This window comes from Pempheris klunzingeri, chromosome 16 (assembly GCF_042242105.1).
Source record: "Pempheris klunzingeri isolate RE-2024b chromosome 16, fPemKlu1.hap1, whole genome shotgun sequence".
In the NCBI taxonomy this organism is placed as follows: domain Eukaryota; kingdom Metazoa; phylum Chordata; class Actinopteri; order Acropomatiformes; family Pempheridae; genus Pempheris; species Pempheris klunzingeri.
Genome location: NC_092027.1, coordinates 14,603,920 through 14,625,209, shown reverse-complemented (window position 1 = coordinate 14,625,209; position 21,290 = coordinate 14,603,920). Strand labels below are relative to the sequence as shown.

General features: G+C 42.6%; 1 protein-coding gene across 4 annotated transcripts in view; it reads right to left on the bottom strand.

Moving 5' to 3' along the window:
• Window positions 1–21,290, bottom strand: part of LOC139215242 (cytoplasmic dynein 1 intermediate chain 1) — a 51,466-nt gene that overhangs the window by 9,307 nt on the left and 20,869 nt on the right. For 2 of the 4 annotated variants that reach the window (XM_070846146.1, XM_070846148.1), the window contains 8 exons: window positions 20,322–20,417; window positions 18,516–18,687; window positions 17,394–17,493; window positions 17,065–17,190; window positions 4,673–4,819; window positions 2,748–2,861; window positions 2,371–2,504; window positions 1,791–1,935 (listed from right to left, as the gene is read on the bottom strand). In XM_070846146.1, coding sequence (XP_070702247.1) covers window positions 1,791–1,935; window positions 2,371–2,504; window positions 2,748–2,861; window positions 4,673–4,819; window positions 17,065–17,190; window positions 17,394–17,493; window positions 18,516–18,687; window positions 20,322–20,417 — 1,034 coding nt within the window. The remainder of the gene's footprint in view (window positions 1–1,790; window positions 1,936–2,370; window positions 2,505–2,747; window positions 2,862–4,672; window positions 4,820–17,064; window positions 17,191–17,393; window positions 17,494–18,515; window positions 18,688–20,321; window positions 20,418–21,290) is intronic. The other 2 variants (XM_070846147.1, XM_070846149.1) reach the window with 1 other exon arrangement.

Sequence of the window (21,290 nt, the reverse complement as noted above, 5' to 3'; positions counted from 1 at the left end):
CACTGCAAATGTGTGTATGCACGGGTGCACGCGTGTGTGTGTGTGTGTGTGTGTTACAACAGTTGGGTTGAAGGCAAACCTCGAGGGGATTTTAGGTAAGCAAGGGCAGCTTGCTTAAGGTGCACGTGAGGCATGTGCGGTGCGTCTCTATTTGCACACGCACTCGCACACACTCAGGTATTCCGCCTGCCCACACACAAACATGGGTTATGTGGGATAAGAGACAGACGCACATTCCTGCGGTGCCCCTCAAAGGAAAGGGAATTCCCAAATCCAGAAAAATAACACACTCTTCTGATGAAAATCCGCAGAAATGTTTTAATATGTGTCACACGACCCTTCGTATAAGACGAGCTGCATGCAAACATGAGCTAAAATCCATCGGAGTGCTATTCTGCCCGTCGCAGCCAAGCATGAAAACTGTAACTGGATCTTGCATAAAGCTGGAGGTATTATGCAATATGCATTATGTATTTCGCTCATATCGAATAAGTCTCTCTTTGATTTCTGGCCGCGTTTGCTGTTGACACCCTGCTCATGTTGATCCCTCCGTCCTTCAACGTTAGCATCACCTCCACTGTTGACCATGAAATATCTTTGTCTTTAAAACGCCTCCTGGCCTTTTTCCCCTCACTCTCTGCTGACTCTCTTCCCATTTTCCTCTCTCTCACTCTTTTCTTTCCTTGCGTCCTTCCTGCATCTTCTGTACTGCCATGTCTACAGCTAAAGATGGGATTTGGTGTCTTGCTATCGTACATTACTTCATTTGCTCCTACAGACTTGAGAATCCCTCCTCATATCTGTGCTCATTTACATGAGTTTTTAGATGAAATATCACAGTTTATGATCCCGTGACCCCGTCCAAGAATCTCCTCTCCTGTGCAGTAACTCAAAGGTACCCGAGCGCCCTCCTCTGCATCACCACCACCTTTTAAAGTGTCTCTGAATGTACTAGCTGACCGTTTCTGTTCTCCAACGCTCACTATGACAGAAACAATGGCGGTTTGCTTTTTACTGCCACTGAGATGCTGCCAAATGGAATTCATCACGTCGGTTTGAGTGGAGAACAAATGCCCTGAGTGGACGAGGGCATTCAAAAAGCAGTGAGAGGAGGAGCGGCCGCCTTTGGAGTGTGTCTGAATGACCGGCTGATATGAGGAACTGATGTGATTTAACTATTACAGGGTTAGCAGTCTGTGTGAATGATAGACAGCAGCTGTTAGTAAATAAAAGTAACAGGGATGAATTTTATTTTGATACTCGAAGACAAACTAATTGTTTAAATGAAAGCCTGTTCATATCACATTCACACCTCATCAGTGTTAGTGATTATTCCTTGTCCCGAAGTGTCAGTGACAATTAATCTCAGCTAGGAGGATGGTTTTGCCCTCAGTTCGGCCTCACAGGCATACTTAGTACTTCTGTAGTACTGGCTGCACACCTGTTCTATACCATCTATAGAACTACAGCATTTTAGTACTACATCTTACTGCATGCAGCGCACAGGCTTGGAGGAAAACGCCTGACAGGCTAAAGTCAGGTGAAAGTAATCATTAGTGCGAGTTGTCAAAGAGCCAAAGATCCATAACCCTAGTAACTGAACTTACCCAACTTATTCCAGCACAAAAATACACGCAAATACACACATATAATCACACAAAGACACACAAGTAGTAGGAGTAATTCACTCTCTCTCAAACACACACACACTTTCTGTCTCTCTGCAACCTGAGTTGAGTCCACAATCAACCCCCCACACACTCTCTCCTCCTGCACACACCACGCTGTACCTTAGTGCTCCAGAGTTTGACGGTCCAATCGAAGGATGACGTGATGAAGAGGTGGGAAAAGTCCATGGAGCCCACTGCGCTGTGGCAGCTGATGCCCGTCACTGGCCCCTGGTGGCCCTCGAACATCTCACAGATACCTGCCTTACTGAGGAGGGAGGACACAGGGGTGTGACATCCGTGACCCCGCTGTTGAGCTCTGCTGAGGTTTAGTGGTCTGAATTTGTTTAAATGTAAAGCACTGAAGCCGTTGGCGCCTGACTGAGGGTGGTCATGCTCAAAATACGTTTACAGTACAGTAAGGAAGCTTTGACGAAAAGTAATTCTAAGACAATTTTCTTATTTCATCAATTTTCAAGGCAACAATGCAGGACCACTTGAATGCACCAACTTTAGAAAAGAAATTAGAACCTCAGTATTTGTTAACTATATGGATGTAAATCTATCTGAATGTATGTGTGTTTTTTTGCAGAATTATTTTATTGAGATACACAAGTGATAAAGCAAAGATTTGTCTGTGTTGGTTTGTTTGTGTATGTGTTTATAAGTGTGTGTGTGTGTGTGTGTGTGTGTCCTCACCAACCTGCCATGTCTGGATGCGGTATACACGGTGCCCTCCTCACTCCCAACCACATAGTTGTTAACGTCTCCCGTGGGAAAAGCCATGCCTGTCACCGCCACGGGCTTGGATTTATTGTAGACCAGTTCCATGGTCTCCTGCAACACACACACACACACACACACACACACACACACACACACACACACACACACACACACACACAGTACAACATTAACAGAAAATGTGGAATCCAAAGATGCATGAACACTAAAGCTTTCCATTTAAAGACATCGTTTTTGTCTAGTATTGAACAAACGAAACAACAAAATGTCGCCTCACTGACTCTTTTTATACGGTCAGCTGGTTGTGTGTGCAGTGTGATTGAGTGTGTTGTGTACCTGCGGCTGGGAAAGCATGTCCAGACTCCAGGAGCACATCCTGCCATCTGTAGATACAGTGATCAGGTTGTTGGCGTTCTGGGTGCCGACCACATTCACGCAGTACACTGGGTGCTACACACACACGAACACAAAGAAATAAAGACACACAGGCACACAAATGGATGAGAGGGCTGGAGATACAAACTTGCACAATGCAACAGATAACGTTTTCAGTATCTTACCGCAACTGTAATATGATTACCTCACTCATATGATCCCAACTAAAATGCCTTTTATTCTACTGCATATTGTGCTCATAAAGCATCATTTTTAGTCTCACTGTTTAGAGGCATAAAACTTTCTCTACACATTCGGCATCTTGTATAATAAATATTTAGATAATTCCGTCAGGGATACAAAACATTTAAATAATTTGATATTCTGATCTGAATGAAATTAGATTTTAAACACAGTCCTGGAACGATAATGTAATTTACCCTTAGACACATGACATCATTATATGCTGTGTGAAGCAGCGGATGCAGCAGGCTTGCAGACAGCTAATAGTGTGCACTCGTTCCTTACGTTTGGGACATGCACTGCTGTGCAAATCCACAGCAGTGTGTGAAACCATTATGTCATTACTGGGCAGTAATTGATTTCTATACTGGGCAGCACAAAGAGCCCATTCAGCAATCAGCACCATGCTAGCTGGCTGGACTGGAGAGGACGAGAGCGACGGCCTCATTATTGGAGTTTAAACCTACAGCTGGGACGACATGTAGCAGTGTGTGTGTGTCTACGTGCCCTCTGTGGCTGTGGTCAGAAACGGCCCCAGCTCTTTAGATACTCCTGGTGTATGTTGTTCAGTAATTTGATGAGGGTCAGTGAGTTTAATAGAGCATCTAAACTGAGACGTCCTTCCAGTTATGTAGAGTGTGTGTGTGTGTGTGTGTGTGTTCTTGTACTTGCTACATAGTGAACACACATTTTACTAGCAGGGTGAGGACATTGTTGGGAAGTGAGGACATTTTTGCCAGTCTTCACAACTTCAAAGGCTGTTTTATGGATTAAGACTTTGTTTTAAGGTTAAGGTTAGAATTAGGTTTTTGGTTGAGGTTAGGGTAAGGGGCTGGGGAATGCATTATGTCAATAAAGGTCCGCACAAGTAAATAAGTAAAAGGTTGTGTGTGTATGCTGTCATTGTGAAAATACTCAGTGTCACTGTCGCAGCGTCATGCCATTATGATGTAAAAATGTAATGCTGTGTTAATGAAAACAGTGCAATTGAATATGTCTTGGACTCTCGTCTGGAAAGTTCCTGTTGAATCATTTTTCTAACATTTTTATGTGACTGATCAAAGCTCAACAGGGAGCTTTTTCATTTAGGTCAGAGCTTATTTCACCAGGGCTGCTGCTAACAACTGTTTTCATTGTTGATTAAACTTGATTGTCATAAACTTGTTGATTATTTTTCTTCATAAATGAATAATCTTTTAGTCCATAAAATGAAAGAAAATAATGAAAAATATCCGTCACAGTCTCTCAGAACCCACGTTTAAATTGGTTATTTTGTTCAACGAATGGTCCAAAATCAATAGGATCAACAAAAATTGAAAGATATTCAATTTATAATTTAGAAATTAGGATTGTTTTTACCTTTTAAGAGGAGCTAACAAATAATTGGCATTTTTGCTTGATAAATGAGTTAAAGTATTAACTATGAAACGATACATTTTGTCTCAATCAAGTAACAATCAGATCATTTCAGTGACAAAACCATCACATAATGTGTAAGTGTAAGTTTCGTATGGCTTTTTTTTGTGAAAACAAAAAAATATCAGCTGCACAGATGAGTGTTTTGAGTCACAGTTGGTCGCTGCTCACTGTTTGTCGTACTGGTCTTTAACTGTACGTCACATTGATAACGGAGCCAGCCTTACAGTGTGTGCAGCAGCAGACAGAGGAGTCCTCTGGACGGGGGTCCGACGGTGACTGCGGTTGTCCCACAGGACGATCTGTCCTGAGTAAGTCCCCCCCACCACCAGGTTGGGGTGAAACCTGGCAAAGCCCACAGATACTACAGGAGACTGAGGAGACAGAGAGAGAGAGAGAAGGGGAGAGGTAGAGATAGCCGGGTACCTGCATGTTATTCTGGTGTGAGGTTATTTTGTGTGAATATTTCTACAGGTTTGGTGAGATGAAATGTGGAGATAAAAACAGCAGACAGTGAGAAAAAAGTGAAAACAAAGAAAGATATGAAGCGAAAAAGGTAACGCTAGAGTGAGAACGAGTGATCAAGGCCGCGTGATGGGTGGCAGACGTGGGGAGACAGACGGGGAGAGAGATGATGAGTTTAACTATGGTGAGGGTCTGCTGAGGGGAGAAGAGATGGGTGACGCTGGGGCGGAGACCAGACAAAGGGGGGAATTGTAGTCCTCTTTCCCCCAGCCGTTTCACATTACAGCATCAAAACCCCAGCAGCCACTGGAGCGCTCACTGTAGCCTCCATCATGACAAGTGCACCCTTGAACTCCCTCCCTCCCCAATGCCGTGTTTATTGAGTTTTGGTTCCTCTTCAGTGCTCGTCCCATATGGGCTTCTGCGCGCAGCAGCTAGCCTTCCCTGACCCAGAGCCACTGAAGCATCTGTGCTGTGGAGTTATGAGAAAATGTTTCAGCATCGTAGTGCTACAGGAGGGTAAGTGGTGTTACGCGTTGACAAATTCATCCCTCCATGCATCCATCTAGTAAGGCTGCATTGGGTTGAGAGGATAATTTACAAGCAAGACAGAGCCAAGAGAGCATCAGACAAGAAGCACGCAGACATGCATCAAAATTAAAAACAGTGGAACTATAAAAACATGTGGGGTGCATTTCGCAAAAGCATTGTTGCCCAACAAGGTCGTAGATTTTGTTGGGAGAACTTTCTTTGACAGTTTTAGTGTTCCTGAAAACAGTGCGTCAGACGTTTTGTTGTTGGAACAACAGCTCTGAGATGGTGTTTGGAGGGAAAGCTTGTCATTAATTATCAGACTCCTGTATTAACAAGGCAATGGTTGTTTACAGTATATCATACATTACAAGTGTTGTAAATGTTTGGTAGTAAAGCCTGATTATACTATCAACTTGAACTGGTAGTAATCCAAATAAAAATAATACAGAATAATAATATACAAATGTGATGAACTTAATGATCTCCATCAGGAACAACAGTGATTTACATGAATCCCCTCGCAGGACTGACGTCTTTCATAACAAACTGACAGAGCCCAATTTACATAAGGTATTAACATTATAGCAGCATATCAATTGTGGATAATATAATAAGTAACTGTGGCAACAGGCACAAGGCACTAATGTGCCAATGTGCAATACTGCCATGGTAGCTGTTACGACACGGGCAGCACATCCCACAATGGGAGTTGATGTTTAGTAAATGGTTACATGGCTACAAGCAATAGCAGATAATGCTAAAAAAAGATGAGACACATTAGATTAAAATGCTAAATCATATTGTATGAGTGGCACAATGTGGTAATGTCTGTTACAAAGCAAGATTTAGCTGCTAGATATTGCAAACTTTAGCTGGACTCTAGATACACTTTGCTAACCTTAGCTGTCATAATCTACAGGTCATACCAGACAAAGTGAGGCTGTACTCCAACTCCATACTGTACTGAATCAAGAAAGGGTTTTCTACTGCATACAAAGTCAACCTCAGAAGTCAGAAGTCAGAAGTTACATGCACGCCCTTTAATAACATAAAGGTCAAGCCACAGTTAAATGACTGCTGTATTGGATTTTCCATGTGGGATATCTCAGCCCTCGTGACTTTTCTTTCACCATTTTCTTATACATCTGAATTTATTTCATGTGACTGGAGAGATATTACTGAATAACAGAGCAATTATGTTTATTACGCTGATCATAAATTTGCAAATCAATTCCTTGGGACTGACGCTGTGCAAAGGCAGCATCCAACAAAGACAAACATTTGTCATTGCTAACAGCTCAATAAGAGGATCCCCCTGAACTGAGACAACCTGCAGGTATTGAATAGTATAACACTGCTCTTATTTTTCATTTCTCTCCCTCGTGCTCCCCCTCTCTCTCCGTTCCCGCCACCACACCATGTGCGAAGCAGCCAACTCCAAACCCCAGTTCATTTTGAAAGGAGACTGGAAAACAAACCAGAGGGAAAGAAAACACTGCACGCTCTTTCACTCTCTTTTTTGTTTCAACTGAGGAGTCACGGCCTCCAGACGAATGGCTCGGGAGTCGCTTCAGATGTCAAGACTCAAAATAAACTGAGCTTTGGTGGTAAAAATAAAGGAGCACATCAGCCGGCATAGAGGCACTCTCCAAAAAGTTTATCTGCACAGTCAGAATTAACACGTTACTAGCACACAAGATTTCACATAAATAAATGTCTAACTTACTTTGCCAGCTTTATTCCACATGTAATGTAATATGTAATATGTACAGTAAAGCACCAACAATTGCATTAAAAGAATGTCCAAACCATAATGTGACCAATCTTGGAATCCATCCAATCATCTGATGACATTTTAGCCTCTGGGGGCACGGGCCAATGTTTAGGCTTCTGCTGTAACCAGTGGATGTACAGATAATGGAGAACGGATATGCGAGATCAAGACTTCCTCTTATATGCGTGTCATTGTTTAACGCACATGAATGCAAATAAAATGTACCTGGATGCAACCAAAGTCTGCTCAAACACAAGTACAAAGGGACTACAAATCAGAAAGCTTCCGATGCCAAAATCTTGTCCCTTGCCAACAGATTTTGCAGTCATATGCTGATATCTGTTTATAGAGATTATACCACATATAACTGACTAAGGAACATTAGGAGGATACAAGCTAAATTGCAATTGTTGTTCCCTTTTTCAAAATTCATCTGGAGAGTTTAACAAAATATTCCTAATCTGGTTTATGTGCACGGAGACTAAGAGTCCATAAAATACTGAAAGTAGGTTTTTTAAGAGTAAAACTACTTCAGGCCAAAGACTGGAGCTCTCACGCTAAAATACACAATGGTGAGTTTGCCTTCAACTCGATCACTTTAAATGTCAGAGTTTTGGGATGACCTTTACACTCTGTGGCTGTCTGACAGGCTGCTGTCTGAGGCTCCCCTCTCACCGTCAGACTCCATCAGTGGGCTAATAAACCAGAGTCCTGCCCCCTCTGTCATCTCTGTACGCTAACACATACATCCACTAAATAGGTACACGCATACACATGCACACGGTTCCTCCACCACAGCCATTAATCAGTCTTGAAAAGGTAGGGAGTCTGTAAACGATGTGAAACCTCTGGAAGTGGCAGGAAAGCACAGTGAAGGAAGCGTATATAATGTCTAATAGTTCAATGTTTATTGATTCTGACTTCATCTTCTATAAAAGACTAGTTTAACTTTTTTTTGGGGGGGGAAATGTGTAAATACTTTCTTGCTGGTTGGTTGGGGGAGAAGATTGATACGTCTCTCATGCATCCAGTACATGAAAGGCTGATGGCTACAGGTTAGTTTAATATAAAGACTGGAAACAGGAGAAAACAGCAAATCTGGCTCAGTCCCAACGTAACAAAATCTCCCTCTGAAACACAGTATATCTTAGCCAGGCTACCTGTTTTCCCCTGTTTCCAGTCTTTATGCTAAGCTAGGCTAATTGTCAATTGAAGGTAGCTTCATACTACTTCTTTAACTCCTTTAATACTGCCCTTTTTCCACCATCAACATTATTCTGTTGAAACTTATCCTTCTGAGTAGACAGTAGACAGAAACCATAAGACTGCAATAAAAGTGTCATTTCTCATTTGAATTTTAAATATCTTTGTTGTACTCCAGATTGTTCCAATCTGACACAGACTGTATGCTGCCTGAAATATATCAGTACCATTATCTTTAAAGTCACTACAGAAATCTTCATCTCTTTGATCTTTCCAGTAGACTAATATGAGCCTACTTTTACTATTAGCACCATGAAAAATAAAAAATGAACATGCAAATCCAGCAGCACATGCAGACAAATAGAAAACATCCCTGCTCTATACTCTTTCTTGTCATTCTCTCCACCAGTTATCACCCTAAGTAAACATCTCTACCCCACATAAGTAATGACAAAGAGAGAGCAAATCAACTCAAGAGCCCCTTCTATTTGCTCCATATGTTAGTTTAACTCCTAAGCCCTATCAGTGTCCCCATCTTAAGAGGAAAAATCCTGACTAAACTCTGAGTCTCCTCTTTGAGAAACCACAGGTTATGCCATCATTCCCCTCATGTACTGTTGGGCTTAGTGAAAGAGCTACTGAAAATTAGCCCGACTTTGTCCCGATACTGCACTTTGAGGCGCCTGCCAGCAGCGACTTGGGCTTAACATGAAAGTCTTTCTCCCTAAAGGCTTCTAATCAAATGTCACATCAGCACATATGTTTTGGAGTTATATGCCTTTTAAATGTACTGCATGTCATTTGGTGCTGAAATAAAATCAATTTGTCCCGCGCTATAGGGAAGTTTATGATTTAAGCTCAAGGGGAATTGGTTGACACTCTCAATTTGGATGTCATGTAGGAAATTAATGACTGAGTTCAGAGCTGAATTATGGAGAGCTTGATTATGTTTCAGCTGGATTTCTCTTGTCTGTCTACTTTTCATTCATTCAAAAGCCTTTGCTATCAGACTCAAATACTGCTTTTGTGTCTATTTGAGGAAATGTATTTCCCCAATGTGTTAACATGACTATCAAACATTTTATGTGTAACGCTTCACATAACACATTCATAGTTGTGAATTAAAGAAAAAGTTTGACATTTGGGGAAATTTGCATATTCACTGTCTGTCTGATCATTACATGAGATTGATATGACTCATGCCTGCAGAATAAATATGAAGCTAGTGCCAGCAGTCGGCGAACTACACAAAGACTCCAGGAAGTTACTCCTCCTGACCAATAGTCACATAAAAACACAAAAAGGCCTTTTTACATCTTGTTTATTGTATGTAGTAAACAAACAAGATACAACCTGTTAATCGGTGAGCTTTAGAGGTGCCACGCTAGCTGTTTTCCTAAACTAAGTTAGCCTGTTGCTTGGCTGTAGCTTCATACTTAACGTATACCTTTCATCTAACTCTCTGTAAGCATATTTTCCTAAAATGTCGAACTTTTCCTTCAAATCAAACACAGCCACACTCCTCCCATCCCCTGCAGCTCCTCTTCATTTAGGATTCATAAGTCTGCACATACCAGTCATACAAGCACCACATCTGTCTAAATAACACCTCAACGACTCTCGTGTCGACAATACTCCCGCTACGACTGCATCTCCATATCAGGGCTGACTGGATACTGAGCCTGACATTTCATTTCCAAACGCAGAGTGGCTCAGTGGATGGTTCTCATCTCACATGCAGCGTGGGTCAGACACCTGCCAAGTCGTCTCCTGCCAGCCCAGACGGAGAGGATGTGGGGAGTGACAGCTCCCGGAAGAACAAGCGGTGGAGAGAGTCACTTCGGTATATTGGGCCTGAGATAAACTGTGGAAGTTTTACAGGGGGACGCTCAGTCAGGACAGTCGGTTTCATTTCTATCCCCGGGCAAGGTCTGTTGTGTGTTTGTGTGTGTGTGTGTGTGTGTGTGTGTGTGTGTGTGTGTGTGTGTGTGTGTGTGTGCATGAGGGAGAAACTCACACACACTAAAGTATCATCTACCATATCTCACACAAGGCTCACAGGGCTAAGTGCTTCTGGCAGCCCTTATTATATTAATGGGAAGTGTTCTGTAGAGGATAATACACACATGGTAGGCTGTGATGAAAGATGGCACCCAGCAAGGGATTAGGGAGGTTTGAAGGAATGACAGAGGGAGAAAGAAAGCTAGAGAGAGGCAAACACTCCCTCCTTTGTTGCCTCCTCCTCTCTTTCATTCTTTCCTCAGGCAACAAACTGTTGCTTAAGTCAGCTTGGGAAGGCAGAAATGGAGTGCTATGGTGAGAAGGAAAAGGGAGGCAGGGGGCTGATAGGGCACGCCAGACAGTATATCCTCCCAAGTAGATCCACGCTCTATCCCTCCTCTCCTCCCGCTTTCACCCCCCCCCCCCCCCCCCATCCCACTCACCGCACTCATCTGTTTTCCACTCTGCCTTATCAGGACCAGATGGATCCGACTGTCTTCCCTTGCATCCCCACTTCCCAACCTCCCCCCTCCACCCGACCACCTTTCTCCTCCCTTTCTCCCCCTGGCTTCGCTCGTTTATGACACCCCACGGATTTTGTCACTCTGTGGTTTCTGGCAAGAGGAGAGAAATACCAAGCCGAGTCTCAATTTCACCAGGCAAAGAATGAGGGTTTGACGGAGCGGAGGCTCTGGGAACACAAACAGGCCTTTCTGTGCCTCTTAGAGCTCCTTTCCCCCTTTATTTTCCATATCTTGTTTGTTTGCTTGGCTCATATTTTCACTTTTGCTGTGCTGCAGCTTCAATGTTGGATTTGTGTTGTAAATATAATGCTTGCTTCAGCCAACCACACAGTGCTCTATGTTCTGTTCTGACACTGAAACTTAAGAGACAGAAGCTACGAGTTCCTCCTCACGTCTGTTTTCCAAGCAGATTTATATCAGTCGCACTTTACAGGATAATATTGAGTTATAAACTTGAGTGGTAACTGAATAGTTTTAGAGAATGTCAACAAAATAAAATGATATCAAACGTAGCTGTGTAAGGACTCACATTTTGAATTCCTGTTGAACACTTACTGTCATTGGAGTTTTGGTACTGATAACAAAACAATACTTCTTTTGATACCTTGGGTTTGGTACTATTTCTTTAAAGGAAGTTTGATATTTTGGGAAATGAGCTTATTTGCTTCCTTGCCAAGAGTTGTGGGGACTTCACAACTTTGGTTGTGGTGGTTGCCTGGCAACTTCATGGCGACAACACCAAGTTGTTGTTCTTACACTTCAGTTTTCAAATTAAACAAATGAGTGTTAACTGGTGAGATTTAGAGGAGAAATGCAGATTTTGGCGAGCCTTTTTCAGACCTTTATGCTAAGCTAAGCTAACCAGCTACTGGCCGTAGCCTGATACTTAACAGACAAATATAAGAGATTGATCTTCTCATCTAACTCTTGGCAAAAAAGCTCTTCCTTTAACTTTTTTTGCCAATTACAAATATGTGAAACTCTAAAGTCTAAAGTAGAAGAAGTGACCTGATTTAGGTCAGAGGCCAAAGAACTTTTGATACTGATCAGATTTCGATACTCATGGACACCTTTCAGCTGGTTACTTAAAGAGTATTGTATTCGATTCCCAGACGCTGAGGGTGAGTTCTTAGTTCTACACTTGATAGATTGACTCCCTTTCATTTTTCCATATAATACCAACTAAATCGAGCTGCGATCAGCACAGTAAAAGTGAGAAAAAATGATTTAACACTGAATAGGATTAGCCTCTACTGGCAAAAATGATTTAATACATTTAATACAATAATACTTTGTTAAACTTTGTGTTAAACACAATGGAGCTTCATCCTCCAGTGTAAATTCACACAGGTTCCAACTTAGACTCGGCCTATTAATAATGCTGTTGCACTGTTGTCTCTTTCTAACTCTCTCTACCCCCATCCTCCCTCCCGCTCTCCCCTGCTCCTGCTCCACTTCTCCTACTCAACCTTTCTGGAAGTGCCAAAGGCCTAGGGCCTGACGCAAGCCAGCAAGATATTAATAAAAATATGACTGAGTCCAATGGGATATGACAGTAGCGGCGGGGGTTGTTACAGGGAGGCGTGTGGTTTGGGGGCTTCAGCAGAGGTTTTAAGTCAAACGGCCCTTTAATGTGGTGTGACTTTGCCCACTTGAGAGGCTGGTGTGAAGTTACAAGATTGGACCCAACTGGGACGGGGTGATGATGGGTCCGACTGCTGGGACGCCCATGATGAGGGGGGGCACGCTCAACTGGTACCAGAATCGGCAGCGGCAGCTCCTTCCCTGAAGTACAAGCCCAACGCACGCACTGACGGATCGCACACTTCCTCCACTATATCACAGATCTATGGCTCCTACAGTGGGGTCATGAAGGGATTGTAAAAGGCCCCCTAGTACACTGAGATATTATCTAATTTCAGATGTAATTCATCCACCATCCAGAATGAAGCAGAGTTAGACAACAGTGATATATTTCATTTGAACAGTGCAGTCCATGATAATCAGACAGAAGTAGAGAAGTACATAATAAAATCACAAAGAACAACCATAGCTGAATGAGGAGGGTTCATAAATTATTTGTGTAAATATAAAAGCAGATCTATGTATGAAGGCTGTATTTAATGTCTCCACTGAAGCTAAGGACAATTTATCATTATAAATGGAATTATTACATCAGCAGCAAAGTTATTCTGAAACTGATCTTTCAAATGCCTTTAATGCTTTTCATATTTCAATTTTCATCCAGAGAGCCAGAAAAACTCTTCCATTCTTGTGAAAAGTTGTAATAAAGAAGTGTGAGGTTAAAGCTGGGGGAGGCAGTTCTCTGGAAAGGGCACAAAAAACCAGAATTTCAAAAATACAGCTCTCCTGCTGTGGCAATTCTATGAGAATTACAGTCCTGCTTTCTCTGCAAACATGTGGACCTGTAAAGCCCTTTAAGATGATATACTGTGAATCCATGGCTACATAAAAATGAACTGCGATTAGCCGCAGCCTTACGGTCAACAGAGGCTTAAGTATTAGCAATATTCAACATAGCCGCTCATCTCCTGCTTTCATGGTAAATCTATTTACACAACCCGACGAACCACTGCAACATAAACAACACAGAGGAGAGAAATGAAGTTGGCAGCTTCAGTGATTCATTCATTGATTTCAATATCTTTAGAAAACATGACATAAAAATTAACTTAGCCACAGCCACGAGCCTTGGTATTACGGGATAATGAATTTAGCAGCTTTGTTGACAATTTCTCTCCATCTCTGGAATGCTTCGCAATATTGACTCATGTTTTATTGTCAGACTCTCATTTAGTCTCTGTTTGATAAGTCTTTGGTTGCTTTGTAGGCAGTTGTTGTCAATGCTGGAACAGCAACTTTTTCTGTAGGACTCCGCCACTGAATCACTTGCATGGAAGGGCACATGTACACGCATCTGCATTAGTAGTACAGCCAACAGGAACGTGAGTGGCCAAAGTCTACCAACACAGGAGAAAAAAGCCTGAAAACAGAGCCAAGAGGAGGTCTAGTTTTCTCTCAAACCACTTGAATTACAATATGCTTAAAAGTAATTATTGATATTTTGCCCAATGGCACCCAAAATAAACTGCCTACCCTAGCTTTAATAAATATGAGCTTAAAGACTGGAGGAAAAGATACAGCAGAGCAGGAAGAAGAGAAAGAGGTGGATTTTGTTTAGTCCAAATGGGAAGAGCATTTGTCAAACCAGGACTTGTCTGTCTATCTATTGCAATATTGTGACATCGTTGCACAATGCCAAAAATGTTAGTGCACAATCCCCAAATTGCACTTGCCTTAAGTCAGACACACTGCGACTCCTCCCGAAACTAAACCAGCACCAGCTTTTAAATCTCTTACTTTCCACCACACCAGCACGTAAAGGACATAAAACCCAATAACGCTAATGCGAGGTTAATGATGATGAACTAATTGTTCATTAAGCAATCATTGCAAGCAAGCTCTTTATTAAAGCTTATAATCTTTATCAGGATACAGCTCTAAAACATGTAGAGACAAATATAACAGCACTGGACACGACTGACATTATTCAACCTTTTTCCTTCATTCAGGCATAAACATTTGAACCTTGAATATGAGGGTAAATGTTACTAGAAAGTTTTTGCATTGCTAAGCCTACTCATCAAACTGGATACAGCCTGAAAAGAAATATAGAAGCTTGACCTCACCAAAACCCCATCTGAAACATGAGGCCTTCTATGAGCTGTAGCCTCATATGATAAAGCCCCTGCTGAACCAGACCTCAACCACAAATCCCAACCCTCCAATACCGACCCAGCACTGTCAGTCTGTTGTATCACACACACACACACACATATACACACATATACACACATGCCACAGCCTTGACGTGTACAATACTCACACAAACGTGTGCATACACACAGATAGTATCTACCTATCCATCCACATGATGAAAGCTGTGGGTCTGAAAAAATTCTGGAAAAAAGTCAGGCAAAACAAAAAATGCTTGAGATGCAGGTAAACCATCTCCTGCCAACCCGTGTATGTATGTGTGTGAGCATAGCGCACGTGCACAGTAAACAGCCGCTCTGTTCCTCTTAAGGATGGATGATGAAAGGTGAAAAGAAAAGTAGGAGAAAGCGGGAGGGGAAGAGGCACCCAGCCCTGTGGTTTTGGGGGGTTAAATGGCAGAACATGCTCGCACATTAAGAGCCATCTGAACTGCAGAGTTGCGAGACTCTGTTTGCAAAAGGCCTCGTAGAAAAAAAAAAAAAGATCCTCTATCCTCTCTTCTAACCACTCCTGGGCTCCTTTCATCTAATCCAACAGTGACACAAGAAGTCATGACTGCTGCAACCTCTCCCGTCTTCCTCTTATTCTTTCTCCATTTTATCCTCTACTGTTTATATGTGCACTCTATTTCTAAGTCCCAGCTCACTTGCTCCCCATTTTCTATGTTTCTCTGTTCTTCTGTCATTCACTTTTCTGTCTCCCCTCATGAAAAGATCATGGCACAGCCCCAGGCCACACTAACTCCATGACTAACATGGGGGGGAGGTAGGAAAGTGGGGCACTTGGGAGTTTCTGCTCTCTCTCAGTTTTTCTTCTGTCTTTTCTCCATCTGATATCACTTCATTTAACGCTCATCTTTCCAGTAAACACTCACTTAAAACAAATCTCCGCATGTGAACAAGTCGCCTGAGTTTGTAAAAGTGGTTTGTATGCGCCAGACAATCAAAAGCTAGTTACAGATAAGTATTTCTTTGTTTCTCATTGCAAACAGGCGCCACTGTATTCAAGTGATCGCATTTCCACTTAGACTTGAATGACGTTCAACTCTGTTGAACACATTTTCAGCTGATTGCCCCCTTTTGATAAAGTGAGCATTTTATCAGCAGCTTACACAAATATCCTTGTTCCCAAACGTGTAATATTCAAAACTGATGATTCACAGATCAGTATGCTCAGAAACCGCATTGTTAATAAAGTCAGATGTACTGTACATATTTCCTCAAGGCCACATGGAAAAACTACTGAATCTTACAGCTATAAGATGCATAGCTGTAATCTATCCGTGAGACCACATGGATTTCAGCAGTGGCATAAATTATGGCGCAGTGAGAGAATGGAGTGCTTTAAAAATCCATTATGGAGGACGGCTTCTATGGCAAGCTTCATATCGAAACATTTGCACGGAGCATGCGGCCTTGCAGGAGTAGGTGGTTGTGAAAAAGAGCTAAATCTGTCTCCCGTTTCAGTGAAGCTAGGATGCGAGATCTTGTGCGTGAATTTCGAACATTATTTCTAAGCAGTGGGGTGAATGCCTGTTACATCAATATTCTTACAGGTGTATTTCCAAATTCAAAGTGATGTGTATGAGGAACTTGCCAATTATGGGGAAACACAGCACTTGCTGACGTTAGACGCAGCATCAATGTGGGTGGGCTAATGCACACATGTGGCAGCGTTGGATTAGGAAGTGGTAGGCCACATCATATTACTACCAAGACGTCTCTCTATGGCCTCGCCTGTCTCGTGGGAGCCGTGAAGCCCTCACACCCAATCCCTCCATCCCTTCTCTCCTCCCTCCCTCCCTCTGCCGTTTTCTCAGTGTCATTTGCTATTAGCATCACACCCATCCATGGGTTTCTTTCCCACAAAAGCCTAAATTTCTTGCATTAAAACTGGCCTCTCGTGGCAGCTTTCAGCTATAATCCAATCTAGAGGGTCAAATGAATGCATGTGGAGTTGCCTTTCATTTCCCTTTGCTTCCCTCTCTATTTTTCAGTCACAAAGGTGCTGTCATTACAGGGCAGAAAAGAGGAACAAGCTGTAGACTACTGGAAGGGCCGACTGTTGGGTCGAAAAATTGCGCTTTTGTGAAATTCTAAGAGGCAAACAAGGAGATGAAATGAAGATGGGAGTTGATTTATTCTCTTTTCAGCATGTAGCTCTGTGGCCTTTTTTTTTAAGTTCCTTCAACTAACTACCCACAAAACAAAAGAACAAACAGAAAGAACAAAAGGAACTTCTTCCCTGCAGACTGCAATCATGACTTCAGTCATATTTTATGTTTCTGGAAATGCGCATGAGCTTTGATGAGAATAAGTACCTGACAGTGGAAGATGTACTCCGGTGTGGTCTTCTTAAATTTCATGTTCCATACCAGGGCAACACCATCCGGTTCATGAGGAGCATCTTCATTATTGTTATAGGAGGCAACCAGCAACTCAGGATACTGAGAGAGCAAGAGAGAGAGAGAGAGAGAGAGAGAGAGAGAGAGAGGAAAAGAAGAAAGACGGGGAGAAGAATGTCAGTGAAAAATCAGATGCAAATCAAAATGCATCCTGTAGTAGTGATGCTTAACACATGTATAATAGTTTTGGAAAGTGGAAGGTCTTCATGGGTTAAAAGTGACATACACAAAGCTGCGGGCCTCACCTGAGGGGACCAGTCAAGGCAGGTGATCACGCGATGTTTGGACCAGTGTTCATCATAAAAGAGTCGACTGAAGGACAAGCTGGAGCCACTACCCAAGTCTCTGAAAAAAGACCAAACCAGGGATCAAACCTGAAGACAACAGGTTTGTTACAGTCACCAACAGGTACTTGTCAACATAAATAGCTACCTGCCAAGTCATGTCTGCAGGAGTGTTTGTGATCACTGCAAAGGATACCTTCCATCGGGATAGTTCCCTTGACCATAGTGAGTATGGAGGGAGTGGAGAAGCTACACTACAAATATATCATATCAGGACATGTTAGAAATACTAATCTACTGAAAACTTGCCAGCCCTTAACAGCGGCCACCGACTGATTGAGCATATTGAATTGACATCGGAGGAATTTTGTGAGAGAGCCTGTGCAGATTGGTGCGACACTGGCCACTACAGAAAGTTGCATCGCCACAGTACTTGAGTTGTAGATAGATTGTACTGTAACCTGTAACTAACAAATTCTGTACATCAGGTGCAAATGATCCACTTTGTCGTTAACATTATGTAGGGACTTTAATAGAATATGGTAGAGAAATTTATGTTATTACGACTTCATAAATAGCATGTGCATGGAAAAAAGACAAAGACTGATGTTGAGCACTGAGCCTGTTTTAGACATAATCTCTGTTTGACCACAGGCTTGATGCTTCCCTGTGGCTGCAGTGGTCAAAGTTGAAGTGAGCTAGTAAAGGCAGCATTCTTCTATAATAGCAGAGCAGTATACTAAAACAGCTTTGCACTTATGACTCTTATAACTCCAACCAACACTTTGATAATCTCCATTTAGAGTCAGCTCTTCAGATGGCAAGACAGTGCTCTTTGAGACATGATGGTTGTTGGTTCACAGGAGTTTTTAACCCCCTGAGAGTGTGACATAAGCAGGAAGACATGTATTTTGAAGAAGAACAAAGGAGCCTCTAGAGTGACACAGTGGGCATGAGTCAGTCTTAGCACATTTCTTAGTTTGAGGCATGCAAGTAAACACTCACATGTGCTCTCACATCCAAAGACCTTTCCTCCCTCTCTCCCTCCCTCCTCCTGCCCCGCCTCGCCCCCACCCTGCTCACCCCTCTTTTTCCTCCAGGTCACGACCGCTGTAGTCAAAGAAGATGTCGCTGTCTTCAGCCAGGGCTCTCTCCATCACCCGGATGCTGCAGTCAAAGAAGCTCTGAAACTCAGAAGAGTGCAGGATCTGCTGCCTCTCCTCCTCCGTCAGCTCCCGCAGCACCGGAAACATACCTGGTTTGAAGGAACAGAAAAGATACAAGCATGGAGACTTCTATTGTCCGAGCAATAGTCTAAATCCCTAAAATAATACATTTATTATAATTATAGGATGAAGAAAAGCAGCATATAATCTTAACTGAGAGTTTGAATGTCTTGAAATGTTTGGCACTTTTGCTTGCAAATAAACTTGGATTATTAATTGACTAATACAGTACTTTATTTCTAGCAAACATTTCTTAGAATCCATAATACCACAAATAATAATGATACACATATGTTGTTACTGTTCATTCTAAGGAGTTTTTCCCCCAACTTTATAATTTAACCATGGTAACAATCAAATATAAATGTATTGGATGTCTAATATCTAGGCTATGCCCATAGATCACGCTTGTTAAAACATCAGTTTTTAATTTCTTGTATTTAATGAAACACAAGACATCTGTCTAAGAGCCTCAAGCTGAAAATGTCTTTTGTATACTGATGTCATACTTAAAATTACTGACAATAGTACAGATATCTCATTGTATCTGACTGTATGAAGTATTGTCATGTTTCCTTCTGCAAGACTATAAAGACAAAGATAAAGATACCTCATGTGCTTCCGATGTCAGATTAACATTCACGTCATCTCTATCAAAACCAGAATCACAACCAGGACATAATAAACTACAAACAGTTCCTAATGCATCTTTTCTAATAAAACCCTACGGTAGGAACTTCATAAACAAGAGAAAAAACAAAGCCCTCTGAGCGACCCGCCTCCCTTTGAACGTAATGGCTGCACAGCACGGCGTCCGGTTTTTGAAGTCACTGTCCCCAAGCACACATGCGATTTTACACACACAAGCACGCACAGACACACATATATCGACCTTTACCATGCCTCTTGACTTTGATCCCCCCCACATCCCTTTGTATTTCTTACGAGTTGTCAGAAAAGACCCAGTGAATCGAGTGGCAAAGATCAAAGGCCAGACCTTCTAATAGGCCAGGATGGAGAGGAGACGGATGACTGTGTGTTTATGAGTGCGTGTGTGCATACATCTGTGTGTGTGTGTGTGTGTGTGTTTGAGTCACAGTCAGTACAGTCAGGATTGAATATGCATGTGTGCCTGGATATTAATATGTCTATCCGTTGGTGTGTCCATCATGTGCTGTGTTTTTTCCCACCCAAGACCTTTTTTCCCATATTTTACTCCATGAACCCTCCACATATGCATGCACATACACACTTCTCCACTCCTCTGCACTTTAAAGTGTGGTCAGGGGGTCAAGTGACAGGTTTTTAATCAGTGCTGACCCCCACATGCCATGATGCTGATATACTGGACCCGCCTTAACCCCCAACGTTACCCACCCCCAACCTTCCATCTGATACACCCACTGACTGGAAGTGGGTGTCACACACAAGTGACCGTGTTTCGTGACAGTTTGACCAACAGCGTTAGAAGTCGAGGGAAGAAGGAGGATAAAGAATGGGAAGTTTTGTGCTTGCAATTGGGATCACAACTGAAAAAGCGAGTTAATTCATGCAGGGGGGAAATTCACTGAGCTTACGAAAACGTCCTCATGAATTAATGCGGTGGTTCAGGATCACTAAAATGACCGTATTTACTCTTCCATCAAACATTCATCCTTTGTACCTTCTTTGGTTTCCCTGTTGTCATCTTCGTCCTGCTGCTCCGATTCGGGGCCTGGCTTCGCCTCCATCATCTCCTCATCTTCCTCTTCCTCCTCTACTGAGAGAGAGAGAAAAAAAAAGAAAGCGAGAGAGCACTCATGTTAATCAACAGCTGCTCCAATTTTCCTCGACCTCCCGCTGTGTACTGCCTTCCCCCCCTTCTTAACAAAATAATCATTCCCAGACATGCACCGGTACACCTGACTAACTAACATTTGGACCAAATGGGTTTCATTTACAAACACACGCACTTGTATTTGCGTTTTTCTTTTTTTTGGAAACGCAAATATGTGAAGCACAGATGCTTCAGAGTCTCTATTACTACTGCATGTATATTAAGTATACATTGTCTTGGGAAAATAAATAGAACAGGACACAAGCTTGTGCCGATTTCTGTGTTGTAGTATGTGTTCACATGGTTCGCATGTGTGGACATATTAGTCATTATGTACACAAATCTCTCTTGCACACACACACACACACACAGGCAGCAGGAAATGTCTTGTTGTGTGCCCTCTTCTTCTTCTCCCACCTTTGACCCCATGCAAAAAGATCCAGTGATGAGTGTGCATGTGTGTGTGCGCATGTGTGTGTAAAAGGGGATTCCCTCTGCATTCCCTCCAATCAGGCTCTGCAATTAAGGTTGACTCTCCAGGATTTATTGTAAGTATAGTGTGCTCTGTGTGTGTGTTTGAAAGGAGGTGGGGTTCAACTATGAAGGGTTACTGTCAACAAAGGCACCTGCTTGTCAGCTACTGCTGCCCCCCCCACCCCTCAGGAGTATGTGTTAGTAACCCTCACCAACCTCTCCTCCTCTTTTTTGGCGCTCCCTCCCTCCCAAACAGATGCTGAGAGTCGGGGGCCCTCTCAGAAGACCTCTTAACACCCTGACACCATGACCAGACACCTGTGGTCTGCCAGCACACACACT